The 22,748-nt window shown below is 45.2% G+C and overlaps 1 protein-coding gene across 16 annotated transcripts in view; it reads left to right on the plus strand.

Moving 5' to 3' along the window:
* The window catches only part of PTPRT (protein tyrosine phosphatase receptor type T), a 1,106,784-nt gene that overhangs the window by 364,573 nt on the left and 719,463 nt on the right, over positions 1 to 22,748 (plus strand). For all 16 annotated transcript variants that reach the window (XM_084776217.1, XM_084776209.1, XM_084776218.1 and 13 more), the window contains exon 3: positions 20,058 to 20,329. In XM_084776217.1, coding sequence (XP_084632343.1) covers positions 20,058 to 20,329 — 272 coding nt within the window. The remainder of the gene's footprint in view (positions 1 to 20,057; positions 20,330 to 22,748) is intronic.

Consider the following 22,748-nt stretch of genomic DNA (forward strand, 5'->3'; position numbering starts at 1 on the left):
CATGCTTCTCGGAGGCACTGTTCTATCTTAGAAGATAGATGGGGGTCTAAAAGATTTGAAAGAAAGCAAACACATTTCAAGAGTATCATAGAAAATAAGGCTGAGAAGTAATTGTCTTCATGGGTGAATGTGTTTGAGTACTATAACATTCAGGGCATCTTGAAAAAGAGAATCACAAGTCCCACTAACTAGGATTGAGGGAAAATGAAAGATTGGTGAATGCAGAGCTCAGGGTATAAGGCTTGATGGTTTGACATGAATTTGTGTAAATATAGAACTAACAGTGATCAACGTGGGCAGTTACAGTCAGAAATCAGGGTGGGAGGGCTATAAACTCAGTCATTAGGACAATAACAGCCACCAGCACCAGATACCCAGAGATCTGAAGGAAGCCTAGAGGAAAAGGGAGAATTATACTAGCACCCTCCTCACCCAGGTGCCACTAACCAGTGTCTAAAATGAAAACAAATAGTTAAGAATACATCATTCCTCCAAATTCCCAGTGTTTTTTTTAACACTGTATTCTCAACTTTGAATGACTCTTTTGATAAATATCTCTTGGTGAAGGCACCTTCAAAGGTCTGCATTTCCTTCAATTTTATTTCAATTCTCCCTCTCTTGTGTCTAAATACATATAATCTTCATCCCACATTTGATATTTATTTTTTTTCATTATTTGGCCATCGATCGTGCGTCTGCTCACTTCTGCATCTCTGTATATATCAGAAGATATTTAAAATGATGTTTGCCATATGTTAATAATAGCTATTTCTGGATGGTGAGACTGAGGTTTTTTTTTTTTTGTAACTTGAATTTTGTACTTCTTTGCATTTTTTTGAGTTCTTCAAAATGAATATGTATCGTTTTCACAATAACAATAAAGTGATCTTTCCTTAAAAATAAAAAGTCAAAGCAAATATGTCAAGATGTTCACAGTGGTTTAATCCTACTTGGTAGCACTGTGGGTGTTTATGACTTTATTCTTTGTAGTCTCTCTATTTTCTGACAGTTTTAATTTATTAAAATGTACAAAGAGTTAAGAGGGAAAAAAAGTGAAGTGCAAACAGACTCATCCTAAGTTACACACTCAGAGAGTGTTGAAGCTGTGATTCAAACATAAATTCAGGCACATTGAGACAGGTTGGATGGGACGCCTGCCAAAGCAGGAAGCAGCAATGGCGACCCGCTGTGGCGGAAGTCATCCTGGTGGAGCTGCGGCCCCTTTGTAGGAGAGACCAGTGCTTCAGTGGCGAGTGACATGCTTTTAGTATATCTAAGACTCCTCCTTTGATTGAAATCCTGAAAGTCTGTGACAGATCTGGGAGGTACCGCCCCCCCCCCCCCACATAGACTGCATATGTGACAGATAAGGTCTGCAGGCAACAGATGCTGCTTCACATGACCAGAGGCTTTGGCTCTAGAAACTCCTTTTGAGGCTTTCCGTTGTCTTCCTGGGTAAGTGTAGAACCGAATGCCTTCTTACCCTTGAATGAACCAAGTCAGGCTCCCAGTCCTCAGTAGACTCAGCAGACTTGGTACCTGATTCGCGGGTATTTAATTCAGGGATTTCCAGTGGACCAGAACCCAAGTGCGTCACCTTCCCTTCTGCTCTCTTTCTCCTGTAAAGATGTTGCGCCTTTGCACAGTCATTGGCTCGTGACCCCTTCTCTGAGACATATGCAAACCATCACCTCTGGAACTTATCCCTGTGCCCTCATTTAATAAAAGGCCTTTGTAAGATGGAAGATGGAGAGCTCCAAGTGAGATTATCCTCCAGCTAGAGAGGCCTCTTAGTTCTTTGTAAGTGAAAGGCAGAGGAAGGTTTGAAACAGAGCTTCAGAAAGAAGGCCAAAAGGAAGACAGAGGCTGAGAGTGAAAGGTGTGGCTGCTCAGAGCTCTTGGGCCCACCAGAAGGTGCCAAAGACCAGGCAGGTTTCTCCCACGGAGCCTCTGGAGGGAACACAGCCCTGCAGACACACCCCGAGTTCAGACTTTGGCCTTCAAAACAGTGAGAGAAGGAATTTCTGTTGTCTTAAACCCAAGGCTATGTGAGTTTGCTGTGACAGCCCTTGGAATGCCACCTTCCTGTTTGGAGTCCTCTAAGCCAGGCTTTCTGACTTAACACTGGGTTTCAGGGCTGGGGAGGTAGCTCAGTCCTAAGATGCTCATCTTGTGAACACAAATTAGAACATGCCTGTGACCCTAGCAATGGGAGTTTGAGGCTAAAAGCTCTCAAGCCCAAAGCAAGGCCTAGGCTAGGGTTACATGGTAAAGGAAATTAAAAAAAAATCATAGAAACAGCTGCAGCAGGAAGAGGAAGAAAATATAACTTGAAGCATGAAACTTGCGAAAATCCCAACGTGGGTGAGGGAGGGGCTTGTGAAGTCTCACCCCTGGATGAGAAGCTATAGGCAATTGATGGCTACTGAGGAGGGGGGAGTTTTTTTCCTTCAGGGATGTGGTCGCTGAGAGGCTACCCATGTGCCAGGAGATGGTACATACAGGCTGTACTAAATGGACTCAGGATGTTTAAAAAGAGAACACATGAAGTTTGGAGGAACAGTGTGGGGACAATAGGGGAGGAATTGGAGAGGAGGTGAGGAGAGTGGATTCTGATCTAAGCACCACATATGCATTTATGAAATTCTCGAACAAACAAACAAACAATAAATAGCTGCATCTTTTGGTTCTCTCATTGCTTCTTTACCCAAAGACCAGGACGGGAGAAGAGGCCATGTTGATTTGTGGCCAGAGCCCCCTATACAAAACCACTGGCAAGATGCTGCTGGCTGTGCCTTCTTGGTCCTATGTTTTTCCTTTCTCATTTATGCTCACATTCACTGTCAGCCTCAGAGCACATTTGGGTGCCAGTGGAAGACTGAGGAACAACTGGGCAGTGATAATGGCACCATCTCTTACCTTAAGGCTTTTGCCTTAACCCTTGACTGATATTTCTACTTGAAGTTGACTCTCCAGAAACATGGCTGACTTCTCCCTGGTCTCTACCTATTGCTTATTGCTACACAGTCCTTAAGATCTTTCTTGGGCCAGAAGACAGCAAGTCCTGAAACTCTTCTTCCCTGCTCCTAAGACTGAGGGTTGCAATAGGATTCCGCCAGTAAGAGATCTGGGAGGCGGAGGAGACAGAATGTAGCTGAGAGCAGAGGTCTGTGTTAGGGCCCAGGAGGTAGATACTTTGCCTCTGTTTTCTGACTTTCCTGGCAGTCCCCCCAAGCAGTCTCTCAAACTTCCCAGGTTGGTTTTCCTGTGATCCTTCTTCTCAGGGGTCTCCTTTGCAAAGGTTTTCCTAACTGTCAGTCTCTCAGCCTTCCCATAGCTGTGGAAAGGTCAGAGTACTTCTATGAAAAACCCACGGTTAGAAATATCCAGAGTAAGCCGGGCGTGGTGGCACATGCCTTTAATCCCAGCACTCGGGAGGCAGAGGCGGGCGGATCACTGTGAGTTCGAGGCCAGCCTGGTCGACAAAGTGAGTCCAGGACAGCCAAGGCTACAGAGAGACCCTGTCTCGAAAAACCAAAAAAAAAAAAAAAAAAAAAAAAGAAATATCCAGAGTGGCTTCTGTATTTTTCCAATAGGACCTCACAGAGACATTGATATGTCTGAGGTGAGTATTCTGTCACATCTCAATTCTTACCAGCACCTGTCGGCTCCCAGTTGATGTGGCATTCCTCAGCTTGTGTTTTCCATGTCCTTGGCCTTCATGCCCCCACACACTAGCCAGGCAAGGGTTACCAAATGGTTCTGGAATGGCTTGTGATGTTACCTGTCAATCAAAAGTAGGGTGGAGGTGGGTGTTCATCAGGAAAAATTTTGGCAACCCTCTCTAGGACTAGCAGCTTTGGGAGGACCAAGGCGCAGATGGATGAGAAGCGGACAGTCATACTGACTGAGGAATGCACCACAACATGCCTCCATCGATCATTGGATAGAGTACTCTGAAAATGTTACACCTTTGGGTGAGGTTACAATCTGCGTCTATGAGACAGTCCTTAGATAAGATGACAGCTGAAAGCTGTGTGATGAAATGTCCCAGCAGCTGCAGCGACATGACACTCCCTCAAGAAGGCCCTGTAAAGTACAGCATGAGGTCTGCTTTCCTGTTTAGACAAAGAAGTACTCAAGGGAAGAGAATATTATCATGTGTGCCTCCATCACTCGTTCTATGTACACGGTGCTTGCTCATGGACATTTGATGGGCACATACATGAGTTACTGAATGCATGAGTCATCAGGTGAATGAAACAATAGAAGGGTATGAGAGGGACTAAAGCCCTCATGAGCAAGAATTTCTACACAAGATGACAGTCAAGGCACCTATTGTCTGTGACTTTCAGCTCTGGTGTCCAATATATCTATTTTGGTCTACGTAGGTAAGATACAAGGACTGTTTTAATCCTTGGTGCAGGTGGTAAAGGAAAGGTCATAAAATCTCAGGGGGACAAGGAATTGGGTCCACGTCTTTGGTAGTAGAAAATAGATGCAGAGGGCACGGGGCTCAGGAACTCTACTCTGGATGCCAAAAGACCGTCATGGAAATTAGCCTGTAGAGCCTTTGGGAAACCTAGCCACTTCCATTTCCCCATGAAAACAACAACAAATGCAAAAGGTCATAGCAACAGCATCAACTAAGTTGTATAACCCTTAGACTGAGTCTGGAGCAGTTGTTCCCTACTCTATGACTAGTTGGGGCAGTCGCTCCGTCACATGTGCTGCCAATCGAAGCATATAGATGGGGCTTCAATTCTTCTGTGCCCCTCTAATAGTTTCTATGAAAGCTAGTCTAAAATGGGGCAGACATCCCTTCCAGGGAACAGTACCTCCACAGACTCTAAACTTTTATAGTTTTCTTCCCACTCTTTCCTGTTGCTTGAGGCTAAAACTCACAATTCCAAGGCAGAAATTAGCAGGGTAATGGTGGCAGCACACTGCGTCTTGGAAGGTGTGGTTTTCACACGTAGAGTGCTAGAGGTGGGCTGGGAAGAGTGTTTTACGAGCATGAGGGTTTTGTGTGCGCCATCTGTTCTTCGTGTCAGAAGCAGACAGTGAGCGTAGGAGAGGATCTAACCACCACCCTTTCACAATCTCATCATAGTCAACAACAACAATAATAATAACGGCTAGCTCTTATGAAGGACTTAGCATCTTCCCAGAATGGTTCTAAGTCAGGAGTCAATGAGCTGCAGTTCATGTGCCGTCTCCACCATCTTTGGTTTGGCATAGCCTTAAAGAAGCCCACCTGTGATGGTTGATCTTTCCCTGCATTTTAAATCACCTGGGAGACACACCGCTGGACATGTCTGAAATATGTAACTGAGGAAACAAGACCTACCTACTCTATAATATTGGGTACCATTCTGGTGGGCTGGGGCCCTAGGCTGATAAAATAGGGAAAGTGGGGGAAAGCCAATTGAATATCAGCATTAATCGCTCTAATTTTAGACTGTGAACACAGTTATGACAGACATTCCATGCTCCTGCCGTCATGCCTTCCCCAGCATTGTGAGCTGTATCCTCTCAAACTGTGAGCTGAAATAAAAACCTTCGTGTGTCAAGTTGCCTTTTGTTAGTTATTTATCCACAGCAATGAGGAGTGTTATTGAATACATCAGCCGATCTATTTGTTTATCTGTTCTTTGTTGTGGCTGTCACATTTCACCACTGCAACTGAGGAGCCATGACAAGGACTTTCTGTCCTGCAAAGCATGAAATACTGACCCTTGAACCCTTTGTATAAGACATTAGTCAGCTTTTTCTAGGAGTTTGTTTCACATTATTAATTCGGTTAATCCATATGCTGTGACCATTGTACTATCACCGGTTTAAAGGTTGGAAACAAAGAGAAGGAAAGAGCCTAAATTATTTATTGAGTGGAGGTTGTCAGAAAGATGACTTGGCTGCCCAGATCTGGTTCCAGAGCCTGCATCTTAACCACTGTTCTGTGTTTACAAAATACCCCTGAGATCAGAGAATCTCCTGTGCACCAGGAATTAGGGTGTGAGACACAAGTGCCTACCTGCTTTCCAGGAGAGCATCCAAAGAGAGAACTTGACAGACAAGGTGTGAGCTTGCTCTCCTTGGCCTTTACAAAGCGTGAGAGTCACCGATCTGTATTGTTTAGGAAGGGATGAGGGAGCTGGGGAAACATGGCTCAGTCTGGAAAGCGCTTCCCAAATGGGCATGCAAACTTTCAGTTCCCCACACCCATGTGCAAAGACTAGGTGTGGAGACACACGCTTATCATCCTAGTGATGGGGAGACAAAGATGGGCCGCTTCAGTGTTGAGCTATTCCAGCCTAACTGGCAATCTTATGATCAGTGAGGATCCTGTCAAAATATGATGGATGGCACCTGCAGAAGAGCAGAACCTGAGGCAAACTCATGGCCTCTGCATCTATGTGTGCATATGTACTCTGTCTGTCTGTCTGTCTGTCTGTCTGTCTGTCTGTCTGTCCTCTCTCTCTCTCTCTCTCTCTCTCTCTCTCTCTCTCTCATTCTCTCCCTCCCTCCTTCTGCTTCTGTCTCTCTCTTTCTGCCCCCCCCCTCTCTCTCTCTCTCTCTCTCTCTCTCTCTGTTTCCTTGTTTTTCTCTCCCTCTGTCTCTGTGTCTCTCTGTGTTTGTGTCTGTCTCTCTCTCTCCCATCTCAAAGAATGTGCTGAGATTTAAGAAATGTATTCACTGGCATATGATTTATTTTATAAAAAATGATGCAGAGTCACAAATGCACAGGCTCAGATAATGCACCATTTTCAGGTCCTGCCTGGGGAAATAATCACTGTGAGGTACTTCAGAGCATTAAAAGATGAGCTAAAAATCAAGAACTGAAAATGGGTAAATCATGGAATAAAAAGGCTGGTGAGTCTCCCTGGGGGGCTGTCTATGGGGGCCCGATTCAACTTGCTCCCAAAGACCCTGAGGAGAATTGTCATCTTGGCAAAGTGACTCTGATTAAGTGTCTTGGCTGTTTTTGTTCACAGCTGTATTCCCAGGGCCTACAACAGTGCCTGGTATATCATATGAGGAACACAGTATACATTTGTCATAGAAAACACAGCGTTGCCAGTGAGCAGGCAGCCCCATAGAAGGGAGAAGATGCTGGCTCCTTCCCAGTGGCACTTGAGTGTAGCTTCAGTGCAAACCAGACCTCCATAAAGTGTCATCCCTCATTAAGCTTCCTCTTCAGGACAAACTTACTAACTGCAATCACAAGCCCAATTAAATGCCAGGAGTCTGTAGAAAGCACCTACGTGTGCCAGAAACCAGACTATGAGGAGGCACCTCAAGTGTATAAGCGTGTGTGTTTGTGATTGTCTTATTGTTTCTACCCCTACCTAACTGCTCTCTGTTGTTTACCTTATGAATTAATTCATAATTAAAACAATACCCCATACCCCTTCTGAGTCTGGTGCTAAGTCATCTCTACAGAAATCATGAGGACGGCCAGATCCTCTTTGGGGGGCATGCACACAGTAGCTAGCTAAGGGCTGAATTTTCTCTCCCCCAATTCCATCTATTGGAATCTAAACTCCCACTTGACCATGTGAGCTTCCTGCAGAAATAGCGATTGTATATGTAACTCATTAAGATTAGACTGTGTTGAAATAGGATAGCCCCTGATGTAAAAATGACTGGCTTTTACATTTAGAAAGGAAAAGGAAACACTGGGCACATAGGGAAAACACCAGATGGATCTGAAGACGTTGACCAGGTCATGTGTCTATAACAGGAAAAACACCAAAGATCTATGCGAAGTGTTAGAAATTTGAGGTGGGGTCCTGTTAGAACAGGTCCTCTGCCAGAGCCCTGAGAAGGAACTAGCTCCAAAGACACCTGCACCTCAGACTTCCAGCCTCCAGGACTCAGAGGCAATCAGTTTCTGTTTGCCTCCCCTCAGGGTGCTAGATCTTACTGTAGAGCCCAGGGGAAGAATCCAGAGCCCTTCTCTCAGGTAGCGTTATCTCTTCCTTCTCTGTTCTGTCTTTCTGGCTGTGACTGGGCCCTGCCATGTAGCTTGGGTGGAGCCATTGGCTCATTTAATTATCTTTAGTAGTCTGAAGCCTTCAGCCCCTTGGGGCTGCCTAGAATGCACTAGACAACAGCAAGAGGAAGAGTGGCTGCGGACAGTGGCTGAAGTGAGGACCTTGAAGGGCATTAGGGGCTGTAGGGAATTGATTGTAAGAGCCCCAGTTGACAGCACTGGAGTAATGCTGGTGGCAACTGTCTATATCTGTGCTGTCTCCTCTCCCCAGAGCCGTTATCTCCAGCCTTCTGGCACATGGGCTAGCCATAGTACCTTTTCACTGACCATAGGGATAGTGATTGAGTCATTCTGGAAAAGCCCTTTAAAGGGTGGTCTCTGAATTTAAAAAGAAATAAAAAGGAAAAAAAGAAAGGAAACATGACTGGTCCTAGGTTTCAGCACCAAAGGAATGTTTCAAGAAGAAGAAGAAGAAGAAGAAGAAGAAGAAGAAGAAGAAGAAGAAGAAGAAGAAGAAGAAGAAAAGAAAGAAAGAAAATAGAAAGGGAAAGGAAAGCACAATTGCTCCTAGGTATGGTGGGGGAGAAGGTTTATTGTAGATAGAAGGGGGTGTGTAGGTAGACGCATGGACAGGGACATCTGAGTGAGATGTCCAGATTGAACTGGGCCATAGGCAGGGAGGTACAGCAGCCAGAAGACCCAAAGGAACAGAGAGAGCGGGTAGGGTAATCAGAATGGTTGGAAAGGAAGAGCAGCCTGTCCCCTGGGCTGGAGAGTTGAGGGTAGGGGGTGAGGTATGCCAGTCAGGAGCACCATGTTACAGGAAGGGACTGAGGGATGCAGGGAGAACCTGGAGGCCAGGTCCACATTGATGTGTTCAATAGGCACCTCAGCTGTTAGTCCTGGGTTTGAAACCTAGCAGCTTCAAGAAAGAGTCCAGTTAAGTATCAAGAACATAGACTCTGAACACAGTATTTCATCAAGGCAAAGTAGGGAGCATCAGAGAGCAGGAGCTGGCACTAGCTACTGTGTTCTGCTGGGTCACCTACAGACCAAGGATGTGGCTCTCAAAACGGATTGTGTATCTGTATTCCCAAAAGGACCATCTGAGCCCATAGTTGGACACCCACGCCCCCTTACAGAGCTTTGGCTTAGTCTATGTAGGGGCTTGAAGGTTTGCATTTATTATAAGTACCTGGTGACTCCGCTGCAAGTTCTTAGGGATCATAGTTGGGGACCCATTGGCAAATAGGCATGTTCTTTAGGGTCAGGTGGAAAGGATGTTCATGGCTTCTCCTCAGACCCTTGCCTATATGAACAGTGAGAGTAGGTAGGACTTGCTTCCTCTCATGAGATCAACTGTCTCAGGGTTGGCCCTGCATAGGAGGGCTCAGAGATACTCCCAGTAACCGTGACAGGGCTTAAGGAACTTGCATTTATTATAAGTACCTGGTGACTCCGCTGCAAGTTCTTAGGGATCATAGTTGGGGACCCATTGGCAAATAGGCATGTTCTTTAGGGTCAGGTGGAAAGGATGTTCATGGCTTCTCCTCGGACCCTTGCCTATATGAACAGTGAGAGTAGGTAGGACTTGCTTCCTCTCATGAGATCAACTGTCTCAGGGTTGGCCCTGCATAGGAGGGCTCAGAGATACTCCCAGTAACCGTGACAGGGCTTAAGGAACTTGCTAAAGGAGACCCAGCTGGGAGATGGCAGGGTTGGCCCTGGATATGACAATCTAAGTCTGGAGTCCGCGCTCTTATCTTTCATTATTTCAATGACTCTGTAGAAGAAAAGAGGCAATAAATGGCTCTAGTGATGTTGGCTAAGTTATTTGTATTTTCTTTGCTCTCATTCTTCTCTCAAAAAAAAAAAAAAAAGGAAATAGTTTTTCCCATCTTACGTGGAAAAAATACCTTTTAGATTAAAAAAAAAAAAAGCTGTCAGGATTAATTGGATAACAGCTGTCAAACTCTTGTAGCTCCTTGGAGGATGGTGAAAGAGGAGGAATAATTATTGTGCTATTTTCTATGCAGACCCTAGTACATTTGGGGGAGTTGATGAATGTCTAATGATATTCTTGGTAATTAGCAATGATAGGAGAGAGATTGCTCAGTCCAGAGGAGAGGGCTTTCTGAGGCTGGACAGTAGACAGAGCTTTTACAAGGGAAGTCCAGTGGCCAGAGACCTCATGTCCCTGTAAGAAGTAGACAGGGTGTGGCTCAGGGGAAAAGGGAGTTTCTCCAAGCAGGTAAGCCTCCTGTGGCCCCAGGAACATTTGTTGATTTTCTTAAGTTCATAGGCTCCTGGCTCAGGCAGGAGCCTGGACAATTACAGACCAGTTACTGCACTGGCTTACTAAGTGGGGTCAGAGATCAACTGCATTAGCCTCACTTAAAGGCTTATCTGAAATGCAAATTCTTGCACTCTACCCCAAACTGATTGCAGGTGGAACCCAGCAAACTTTAAGATGATTTCCAGGTGCTCTGGTTACATTCTATAGCTCAGGACTTGCTGGTTTAGGGAGAAATGGCTCTGGTCTCAGAGTCAGACACACAACAAAGATCAAATGCTAGCTAGTGCTGTCTCTTTAGGCTATGTGGCTTTGGGCAACTTTCTGCACCTCTGTGACTCTTAAGTCTTCTTGTCTATCGGCCAAGAGGATGAAGGTTAAAGACTACTGGTACTTACATCACAAATCTAAGACGCTTACTTTCTGTCTTTGAAACAGAAATTTTATCTGCATGGAACATTCTGTTTTCTTTTAACCTGTCTGACACCTCCTTCATCACCCCAGTCACTCACATTTTTATTTACTCAAGATGATTGTTTTCTTTCTCTTTATGCTTCCCCCAAACACGTGCCTGACTGATCACGAGACCTTCCATATTCTTGTGATTCCTTTTAACTTTGCCGCGGTTCCCAGAAGCTGAGATGTTTTTCAGTGTGGTCTGCTGTTCCCCTGAAGTGTCAGACACAAAGTTGCAGGAGGACAACTATTTAAAGTTTGTGAGTTTTGGGCTGGAGAGATGGCTCAGAGGTTAAGAGCACCGTTTGTTCTTCCGAAGGTCCCGAGTTTAATTCCCAGCAACCACATGGTGGCTCACAACCACTTCTAACAAGATCTGGTGCCTTCTTGTGGTGGGCAGGCACACGTGTGGCCAGAATACTGCATAAATAATAAATCTTTAAAAAAAAAGTTTGTGAATTTTACTAAAATGCTTGATTCCAGTGGATTATTATGAGGAAACTGACAGCAGGATTGGATTGCCATTTGGGGGACATTGAGGAATGCAGGTTCTAAAAGTCTTCTGCAAGTTGTGGGTGAGAAACATTACATAGGAGATGATTGAGGAGTGAGGGACAGATGTTGTGGGACTGGGGACTATAGCAACCTTAGCAGAACTCCATGGGCTGAAAGACCCATTGATTAGGGGCACACACTCACTTTCACACTTCACAATGTGGCCTGCTAACTATGGAGTCAGCATGTGATATCCCTAGGGCTTGGGATATAGATTAGGACCTGACCTTGGTCCTCTGGACTGGAAATAGCTGGATCCCTGACACTTGCTGCCAGCCAGCCTGCCCTATGTGGCAAGCTCTTAGCCAGCGAGAGAGACCCTGTCTTACAAAAGTGGATGGTACCTAAGGAAGTAGGCTCAAGGAACACACACACACACACACACACACACACACACACACACACGAAATTCCTCCTAGTATCAACAGGACAGACATTTTTTTTCAAGCTCAGAGAAGCTCTTAGCCTTTGTTTACGAGGTTGTGGACCTCTTTTGCAAATAGATGGAAGCACTTCCCAGGCGAAAACCAAACACAAACCAAGACAAGCAGTCCCTTCTGTTGACCTTGCCAATCACTGGATATCTTGGCCAGGTTGCTTTCAGACCAGTTTCTGAAGGGAACATAAAAGCACACACTGAGTGGAAAAACAACACTGTATGTCTTTCCCAGCTCTGGCATTTTAAAACTTGGGAACTAATAGCAATGACCCAAAATTAGTAATGGGAAAGTAAGGCTGCATGATTTTAACAGCCTTAGTCATCTCCTTGTTTTGCTCTCTCTTTCCCTCCTCTCTCTCTCTCCTTCTGCCTGTCTTCCTCTGTGTCTCTCTCCTTCTCCATCCTTACCCCCCTCTTCCCTTTCCATTTGTATCTTTTCCCATTGCAAATATACGAAGTAATAATTCAGTGTTTTCTACAGAGTCTGCCGCAGTTGAACATTCTGAGTGTAATTGGAGCATAAATGTGACTAATCAAAATATTACCTCGCCAACGGATGTGTGAAGTGTTAGGGGGTTTAAATATATATGTATTGTAGTTCCATGTCCTTTCAGTTTTGAGTGGTAGACACAAAGGACTTAGCCCAGTGAGTGTCAGAAACATGTTGGGCCTGACAAACACCTTGCTTTCTCTACTCTTCATATGGTACCAGCTCTCCAGGCCATTACATTTTTACTCTTTCCTTCTGCTCTGTACCCCTCTTCCTATCTGTCCCATCTCTCTAGAGTAAGACCATATAACCCTAGGGAGTTTGGGTTGATCCCTTGCCACAAAGCATAGCATGCCCGTGACTGACATGAGGATAGGAACTGAAATGGTAATGGCAGCGGCTTAGGTTTGAATCCCAGTGTTGATGTTAACTATATGGCCTCGAGGAAAGTGTAGCTACTCAGAGTCTGCTTTTCCTTTTTGTAAGAAATCGTGAGAATAACAAGCTCTTTGTGAAACTGATTGTGGTAAAGTGGGTAGTATGTGTTTGGTATAGTTGGTAAAGAGAGAAATGAATTCTTGACGAAACAGAGAGAGGGGATGGAGAGAGAGAGGAAGAGGGAGAACAGGAGGGAGAGGGGGAGGGAGAATAGAAGGTGGAGAGAGAGGAGGAAGGAGAGGGAGAGATGCTATGTTTGTCCCACAATAGACTCATGGAGAATGCCCTTTCTTTCCTTCCCTTTCTCAGAAGGAGCCCAGGAGAACAGTCAAATGTCTCCAAGTAAGCCATAGCTTTTGTGAAGGTGTGTGTGTGTGTGTGTGTGTGTGTGTGTGTGTGTGTGTGTGTGTGTGTGTCCACGCACACGCTTTGGATTTTGCTCTTCCCTCTGGTCAGATCTTTCTCTCCTTCCCTCATATTCCTGCATCTGTGTCCTTTCCTTCCCGTGTTTCACTCCTCAGGACTCACACCTTCTTGTCTTTCTTGTCATCCTTCCCTCCCCTCGCCTCTCTTCCTACCTTTTTACTTTTACCTTTCTCTCTTTTCTTTAATTTGTTCCCTTCTTCCTTAATACTGTCTCAGAGGGACAATAGGAAAGGTTTCTTAGCTTTCTGGTGCATGGGGAAAAGACCCAAGTGCCCATGGACCCCACGCCTGCTTCTGCTTAAATCAAGACACAGAGCATGGGCAGCCGAGGGCCCCTTCTGTCCCACACCCCTCAAATCCAATCACCTAGGTACACTCCATTTTTAAATCTTATCCACACCTACATGGATTATCAGATAACAGTTTCTTAGAAAATTGCCTTAACACATTTGCATATGAAATGCATAAATCCCAACTTAGTGGTCTGAATGGATGATTACAGAGACACTTATGACTTGTTCACACAAACTGACTGACAAAAATGTTCACAATGCCCAGTTCCTTTGAAATTTCTGGATCTATTTTTCTTTTTTTTAAATACATGTTATGCATCTATTAGGTTGTAATTAGCACCCTCCCCCCCCCCCCCATTTTCTGGTATATTAAAGAAGAAGCTACTTTCTTTCCCCTTTTTGACACGTGGTAATTAGATTGCTTTCACAGATAATATGGGTAATGCTGAATGATATGTTTGTTACTGTGGCTGTTAGTTTACTGTTACATTTTTTTGATCAGCTTAATGATGATAAGTTTTCATGGCAATGCTGGTTACACTAAGTGCGTCTCTTGCACATGTATCTTCAAGTCTGACAGTGCATTCTGCCTTTTACTGTTTTCCTTCCCCCATTACACCCCCCACCCCCACCCAATTGCTTTGTGGCCAGACAGCTTAATTTCATCAATGTGAACTTTTAAATCCGGTCTCATTCAAAATAGATACAATGGACTCACACACTGCTGTGTGAAGACCATGGCGCAGGTCTAATTGCTCTCTGGGAATTTGTGGCAGCCACATAGGGTTAGTGAGTTTGTGGAGTTTGATGGCTTGGGTAGCATCGATTTGAGTAAGGGTATGGCCTGAGCGAGACCTATGCACCTAAGACGCTTGGGGCTTAGTCTACTTTCTTTTCTGTTGCTCTGATTCTAACACTATTGTCAGAAGCAACTTAGGAGAGGAATGAGTTTTTTTGGCTCATACTCCAGTCATAGCCCATCCTCGGTGGACGTCTGAACAGGAAGTCAAGCAGGAAGAACACTGCCTGATGGCTTGCCTGCTGGGCGGTGACCATAGAGAAGAGGAAGAAGACAGGTGATCTGAAGAGCTAAGAAGCCGGTTCTCTAAGACTTTGATGACTGATAAGCTATAGAAGGTATGGGTAGGGCAGTGTGCTTTATTCTGTTCCCTTCTTAAAAGGGTGTCCATGTGTGCACATGTGTGTGCGCATGCGCATGCACACATGTGCCTCGACGTCACGTACCTTCTATTGCTCAGCACCTAATTTTTTTTTTGAGGCAGGGTCTCTCTCACAGAGTCTGGAGTCAGGTGGTCTGAAGCCCCTGGTTCCTCAGGTTCTGGCTTTCCCAGCACTGGGATTATGGGTGTGCACATGGGTGCTGGGGAGCCAAGCTCCAGTCTTCATGATTGCACAGCAAGCACTCTATCCTCCAAGCCATGTCCTTAGCCTCCAATTCCTGGCTGGTTTCTCTTCAGTCTGGTAAGCCCTCTCTGCTATATAGGGAAAAAAAAAATCAGCCACAGTGGGAAAGCTAGAAAAGAAGCTAAGATTGAGGACCCAAGAAGCCATAACCCTCTCTCGGCACCTTTTAAGCAACATTTCATGAAATCCTTGTGAGAACAGTACAGTGTGAAATGGGTTTTTATGGCCGTTTTGAGGGAGAGGAAATGGAAGTTGAGAGTTAAAGAGACTGGTTTGACATGGTCCAGGGGAAAGAGGTATAGGTGAGATTTCCGTTCAACCACCTGATTTTATAAAGCCACTTAGTGCCGAGCAAGTGGCTTGTCTGAGATCACATGACACAAGGAAACCCGAGGCTCTGAGTTGCTAACTTCATTCCAGTTTTTGCTGTTGATGACTCTGCTGCCCTTACCTGAATCGCACAGCTCTAGGCATGTTTCCCCAGAAGAGGGGAAGATATCATGTTGCCTCCGGGAAACTAAGTACTCCTAGGTATTCCAGAGACCATGTGCCTTTCAGGTCTGTGCCAAACACAGCCGCAGGCACAGCCTGATTTCTGACTCACAGCCTGACCACCACGAGTTGAGGCCCTAGCCCTGGTCTGTGCTTCAGTGAATCTTCTGAAAACAGGACTAGCATGATACTGCCTCATTGGAATGCTAAGTGGTGTTCAGGCCAGTTCCTGATATGTACAAAATACTCACTGTCACTCATCAGGTCAGTATAACATCCTCTGCCGCTTACTATTTGTTATAAAATCCACATTCACTGAGTCGAGAAGACTATTTATCATTTAGTATTCACTGACATGAATGCCAAACTTTCATACATCAATTTCCACACCCCATTTTATAGGTGAGGACACCCACTGAGGGCTGGGAACTTTCTCATAGTCACCTCCGTAAGAACCGTCCGACCTGGAAGGGAAGCCAAGGCGTCTGGTGGAGATGTGCGACCCTTTCCTGGCTCCTCCAGCTGCTTGGCTTCCAGCGGCTCTCCGGTCTGTCTCCATCCTGTTTCCCTTCATAGGCCTTGGCGCTAGAAGCTGGAGGGCCACCTGTCTGCAGGGACCATTCTGTGTTCTTGTTCTCAGAGCTGCAGGCCCTCAGCTGCCAGTCGCCCGAGCACACTCATGTAATCTTAATGAACAATGTGCAAAGCCATTAAAAAACTCAATTAGGACTTTCTTTTTTTTTTTTTTTTTTTTTTTTTTTTTTTACTGCCGACGTGAGGAAATGCAATCCTGAGGTGCTCATGTGTAAACACAATAGCCGCCATCTGCTACTGAGAAGCGTGCTGCCTCCAAAAAGGGTATCTGTGTGGCAGACACATCAGTAACAGGGAGCTTATCAAGGCATTATTATGCACGGAGGGGGAAATGCAAAATTTATGACCAGCCAGAGAGTACTTCCTAGTTTAATTCCACTATTTTCAGTGTTATGTATAATAACTATGAAGAAACTAATGCTGTTTTATGTACCTTATCACTTGGGTGCGGTTTTTTTTTTTTTTAAGGGCAAAGGAAAAGACTGTATTTACAATCTTTCTCTTTCTTGTTTTTTTTCTGACTGATCTCGGCATAATGACTGGCTCATTTTTGATCTCTAGGAAACCGACAGCCTGGGATGATATTAATTATGCCAACCTGTTGATCAAAGAGGGCCCCACTGAGCTGCTGTAGAATAGGGCTCTTGCACTTGAATAATCTTAGAAATGGCAGGCCTGGGCGCAAATGGCTCAGGGATGCTCTGGACTTCATGCTGTCCTCGAGGGCGTGGCCAGACTTCTCATGGAGGGGCTATTGGTGTATCATCCCATGCCCTCTAAGACACTACACCTGCTCTCCTGACTGTGCCAGCTTCCTGTCTCTGTGCCTTTACATCTTCCCTTCTAATTCAAACCACCCGGGGTTGCTTCTCTCATTGGCATCCAATTTTACAGCACCTTGCAACGTGGCTTCAGATTTTCAATTCCTTGAATAAAGGGACTCGAGAGAGATAGTAGGGGTCTTAATGAGGAGCCCAGATGATAATGACACTGCTGTGGAAACATAAATCTCAAATTTTCATTGGCTCCATAACTCAGTAGTAGTCTATTCTTTCTAAAGACTCCATTTGGGTCCAAAATGATTGCTCCTGAAAGGTGAGTGACCTGCAATATAGTCATGGCTATCCGGGCTCTTTCACTGTGGTGCCAGCCTCTCCTGAATTCTTGAACTCCTGAACATTCAGCTTGGCTGGGAGAAGAGAAGGGACCAGTCATCCCTATACTTCCATGTATGTGCATTATCACTTGAGGATCTTGGTGGAAAGATCGGGGCAGATGCCACAGGAGTAAAGGGGTCTGAGATCCTCACGCCCTCTGACCTCTTAGGTGATGCTGAGGTTGTGAATGAAGGGCCGTTCGTTGGGAAGAGAAGATAATGAAGGATGGATGTGGGCATGAGAGGAAGCCAGCTGTTAAGGACCAAACATGGAACAGGTGCACAGCCTAATTCTGCTGCTTTGGAAATGAGTTCTGTGGTCCCTCTGAATGATGTAAGGAGACTGGGCACTTCTTCTGTCACTGTGTTCAAAGTTGCATATGAGGCTGCACTCAATAGGACAAATGCCACATCCTCTACAGGCTTGCTCAGCTCCCGAAGCTGAACGAAGGTGATGGTATGAGCCGGTGGAAAGGCCCATTTCTCATTTTTGGTGCTGTGGGGTGTAAGAAGGTGCAGATGCTTGTGTGATGGTGTAGATTGGCAGATGGGCAGGAGCGGAGTGTATGTGGAAGCAACCATGCAACCAGGGACACGGAGAGCCTAGCACATTTCGCTTTTCAGGCTGTCTCCCTTCCTGAGAGATACCTGGGAGATAACATGTGATGGCAAAGATATCCCACCACTCTGTGAAACTTGTGAGCCGTAAGCCATCTGTCGAGGAGACCCATCAGAAGCAGGCATGCAGACTAGCAGGGCAGGCATGGATGTTGGCTCAGCCTCATCTCTGAGCCTCAGTTTGCCCTTTGATTCTTCCTTGCCACCTCACTGGGGGCTTAGAATAAATAGATACCATCTGTAATACATCTGTCCGCTTATCCTCAGTTACTTCCAGGTCATGAAGGAGGGTCCTTCACACTCTAGACAACTCTTGTTCCTCTTCCGTAGCCCAGGAGCTGGGTGAGCTTTCTGGCTGGTAGGCTACTGAAAAATCTGACCTGTTTCCTCTGTTCTTGGCATCTGATTTCCTTTCTGAGTCTTTCTGTAAAAATAGGAACTCCTCTAAATGCCCCCACCCCAACCCCACCGCAACCCCACCCAGCGGCCATCCCAGAAGAATATCTTTGCACCTAGGAGTTTGGCTTGAGTTGGGAATGAATTCCAGGGCATGTAGTTGCTTTTTTATGTCTGGATGTGGGGAGTGCTAGAAGCCCACCTTGGCTTCGAGACTGGTATTTTCTGTAATCCAGCTTTGTGGGCAATTGTATAGTGGTTTTAAAGATGATCTCCCTTCTGTGTCCACTTGTAAATTTTCTCAGAACCCAGGGGACAAGGTGTAGATTGTCGGTACTGTCTAAAACCCATACAAGAGGTAGATAGCCCAGCCCTTATTAATTTATAGCTCTTAGTCCTTCTGGCATAAGGGTGAGCTTGGCGACTTATAGCTACTGAAGTGGCTCATTTTGCCTGGGGAGAAGGGGAGTGGGTCTTAAATTTTCAACCAGAATGAAGATTTTAGTGGTCACAATAAGATTTCAAAGCAATGCTGGTTTTCTAAATGGAAAACATTTACCCCAGCATTACTGGAGTTTATCTCCTGTGTTTTATGATGCATTTTATTCAGTAGAATCATACAACTTTTAAGTCTCTTGAGTTCAGCCTTCCACCTTGTTTGCAAAATTCCCTTAGCTATCCTGGCTGCTGCAGGCTTCGAGGAGCCACCTGCAGTGAGGAGGCCTCACATTGTCTCTGGGCAGTTGGTTGCACTTAGCACGGATTTCCCTTGTTATAAAATGTGTTGTTTAATGAGCTGAGATGTGCCTCTTCACGGTGATGGATTTGAATCTTGTTCTTGGGACGCTTTATCCATTAGCCAGTGTCACCGCAATGTTGTATGAACACACAGGAGGCAAACAGCAGTAAGCATCGATTCTTCACACACATGGATCTGTGCATCGATTGCAAGTTGATTGATGTGGGGTAGATATGTTGACCACGTGGCCGTGCATCTTGCTTCCAAGTGGCAGAGCTTGGCTCTTGACCCATGACTTATCTGGGTATGTTAATTATTGATCTCAAGCCAATTGGAACATCAGCTTCTGTCACACACACACACACACACACACACACACACACACACACACACACACGTACAGGAAGATGAGTGACAACTTTAAACATCTATTTGACTTCTATTAACATGTCATATAATGGAGCCCAAGGTGAAGATAGCCTCTGATTCCACAGAGGGAACTATAAAGTCAGTGCCAAAGGATTTGGGTCCAGAAAAGGGTAAGGAACAGGAGATGATTTCTATTAGTCATAACAGCTGGAAAGAGGCCTGCTCCTGCCTATGACACAGCCTTTTGCTTGCTTAGAAACAGCTGTACTTTCTGCAAATAGACATCTAATATAAACGTGAGTCTCTGAGTGCTCAGTGACTGCCATTCCTCCTCAGGGATCTTATGGTAGGTCCTCACACTTTCAGGGGGATTTATTTCATCCTCAGATGCGCTCTATTTGTGTATGGTCTCCTTTCCTATGGAGTCTCCCATGCTGAGTGCAGAAGTCCAGATGGAGTCTGTCCATACACTGGACCTTCCCATATTGTAGGGGTTCTACCTAGGCTGGAACAAGCCCAAGCTTTGTATGAGGCATTCTCCCATTTCCTTTCACCTGTAGAGACGGCAGTTAACTTCCTTGTTGGGAGTTTAGCCCCTTGCTTCCCTCAAGATCTGGCACTTAGTTATGAGTGATCTAGTGGACAGAAATGCTGTACTGTCTCATTTTTTCCGATACCACCACGAATAGCGATTTTATCCCCAGTTATGGAAGTCCTCAGACTCTGAGACGGGTTATGGATTCCTCAAAGTCAACCTGACCTTGACACGTAAAGAGACTCCATTTGCATCTTCCCTTCTCAGTTCCATGTATGAGGGTGACAAGTTTTCAAAAGGACGTTTTCTCTCTTTGTCTCTGTTTGCTGCCCGCTGTGGGTCTCTAGGGTCCTTCATGATGGTGAACAGCTCCGGAAGAGCTTCAGGCCAGAAAGCCCATCTTCTTCTGCCAACCCTGAAGGAGAATGACACCCACTGCATCGACTTCCATTACTACTTCTCCAGCCGAGATCGCTCTAGCCCGGGAGCCTTGAATGTCTACGTGAAGGTGAACGGTGGTCCCCAAGGGAACCCTGTCTGGAACGTGTCTGGGGTCGTCACTGAGGGCTGGGTGAAGGCGGAGCTTGCCATCAGCACCTTCTGGCCTCATTTCTACCAGGTATGACACTTAACCTTGCTCTCTTCCTTGCAGGTAATAATTACATACCTTTGTACCCACTGCCTTTCCTGGAGTGGATAGAGGTGTAGAAAGGACCTCAGTTGTTTACTCATTCACCGCATACTGAAGAGGCGTTTCCGGGGATGCAGAGGTGACCCAGGATGGCCCCTGCCTCCCCGGAGGTCATCGGGAGAGGAGCAATGTGGAGATAAACAGTGTCAGCATGCTGAGTCCATGTGGCTCCCTAAAACTGCAGGAATGCACACACTGAAGCCTCCTAAAAACTAATAACCGGATGTTGCATTTAAAGGTTGAGAGTCAAAGAGATTATAAGCACCCTAGTCAGGCAGAGGCTATTTGGTTGGAAGGGCAATAAGATAGCGTCTGAGAAGAGCGGACAGCTGGGTCCAACTTGGAAGGCTGAATTAAAATACACAGGAATTACCTCCCCCTGTATATGCTCATCGGGTATCAAGTCTCTTCTTGGTAACCTGCTGTCCTTCCTCTGAGTGCCACCATGTCTCCCCCTCCAGGGGACATGGTCAAATGTGAGGCACCAGAGTATGTGTGAAAGTCATACCCCACTCTCCACTCAACTGTGGAGGATGTTCAGTCATAGAGAAGGGGAATAAGGGGAACATGGGAGGGAGGGAAGAATGGGAGGATACAAGGGATGGGATAACCATTGAGATGTAACAAGAATAAATTAATAAAATAAATAAATAAATAAATAAATAAATAAATACACAGGAAAGGGAGGGCAAGACACTGGAGATGTCTTGGAAAGTAGATGGCACAGGAGAGGGAGTAAGAGCAAGTAAGAGATTTTTAGGAATTTGGAAACTAAGTTTTCTTTTTTGTTTGTTTGTTTGCTTTGTTTTAAGGTTTTGTTACCAGAGTCCACTTTGGTTTTTGTTGTGGTCCGTTTCTATTTGAAACAGGGTGTTATGTTATAGCCCAGGTATCCTGAAACTCACAATGCATTCCAGGCTGGCCTTGAACATATCAGTCTTTCTGCCTTGTCCTCCCAAGTGCTGGGATTTCAGGTGTATGTAATTATGCCCTTTAGAAACCCTGTCCTTTAGGGGGATGTCTTGCAGAAGGTATATGCAGGAAAATGAACTTGCAGAGCATGGAGACCATCGAGGTTGGAAGGCCAGGCCAACAGGCCAGTGCTAGAGCAGTGGTTCCCAACCTTCCAGCAGGGAAGAAAGGACCACTTTCTCCTAACTCATGTGGACCAGTTTTATAAGCCAAACTAAACTATGTCATTAGGATGCCAAATCCTCGTGTTTGCTTTCAACCCTGTTCTCACTTGAAACTTGTCTTACTGTGGAAGAAGGCTAAGGGCGCAGAGCCATACCAATCCACACAATGTTTGCAGGAATACAGCTCCAGACAGGTTTAAGTCAACATTATTCAGACATTTTCTTTAGAACATATCGTTAGTTAAAATTTCCATACCATGGAATCAACCTGTGATTAAGGTGCCATCCAGTGCCTTTTTAAGGTAACACTACTGCATTCTGCTTTCTACCACCGTCAACCATTTTTTAGACCATTTTTGTCATCCAATAAGCTCCCTTGTACCTAGTCTCGGTCAGCATCCCCACTAATGAAGTTTGTCAAATAAGAAAGTGTCACAAATCTGCATTTTGGAGATATTTTCTTTTCTTTTTAAAATATATTTTATTAATTTATTCATATTACATCTCAATTGTTATCCCATCCCTTGTATCTTCCCATTCCTCCCTCCCTCCTATTTTCCCCTTACTCCTCTCCCCTATGACTGTGACTGAGGGGGTCCTCCTCCCCCTGTATATGCTCATAGAGATTTTCTAGTGTCTGAAGCAGAAGGTTATCTCAAGGGTGGCAGATGAGTGGCCAGGGCTTCTTAGGTGGCCCCAGGTTCCACACCCAGTGTTAGGAATGCCTTTCTATCCCTAGTTTCCTTGTTTACATTAATGAGGCAGTTTCAGCCCTATTTCTTCTTTGGTTTGGCAACTAAAAATCAGAATTTAATACTCAATTACCTTCAATACTTAGCCTAGATTTTGCCGCATCTATTTCCCATTTTGTCTTCAATGACTTGTGATTTATTTTAGAATGATTGCCTTGTCCTCTGTTAGGCATTTCCCATAATTCCTTTAGAATTAGTGGGGGGAAATGATGATGACCATGATGGTGATGCTGAGGGGATGATGGCAGTAGTGGTGATGATGATAATGATGACGATGATGATACCTACCATTTGTTGAGTACTTATGTTACAGGCACAGTACAAAATATCCTGTCAGAAATGCAGAGGTGAGTCAGGCAGATCCTAGCCTTGTAGTAATGAGTATGGACTATATTCATTTTATATCGGGTAAAGCCCCGCTCCCTCTGTGAGAACAGCCATGTCTTACCAAGAAAACTG

Source organism: Acomys minous (genome assembly GCF_964271855.1).
Source record: "Acomys minous genome assembly, chromosome: 3".
NCBI lineage: Eukaryota > Metazoa > Chordata > Mammalia > Rodentia > Muridae > Acomys > Acomys minous.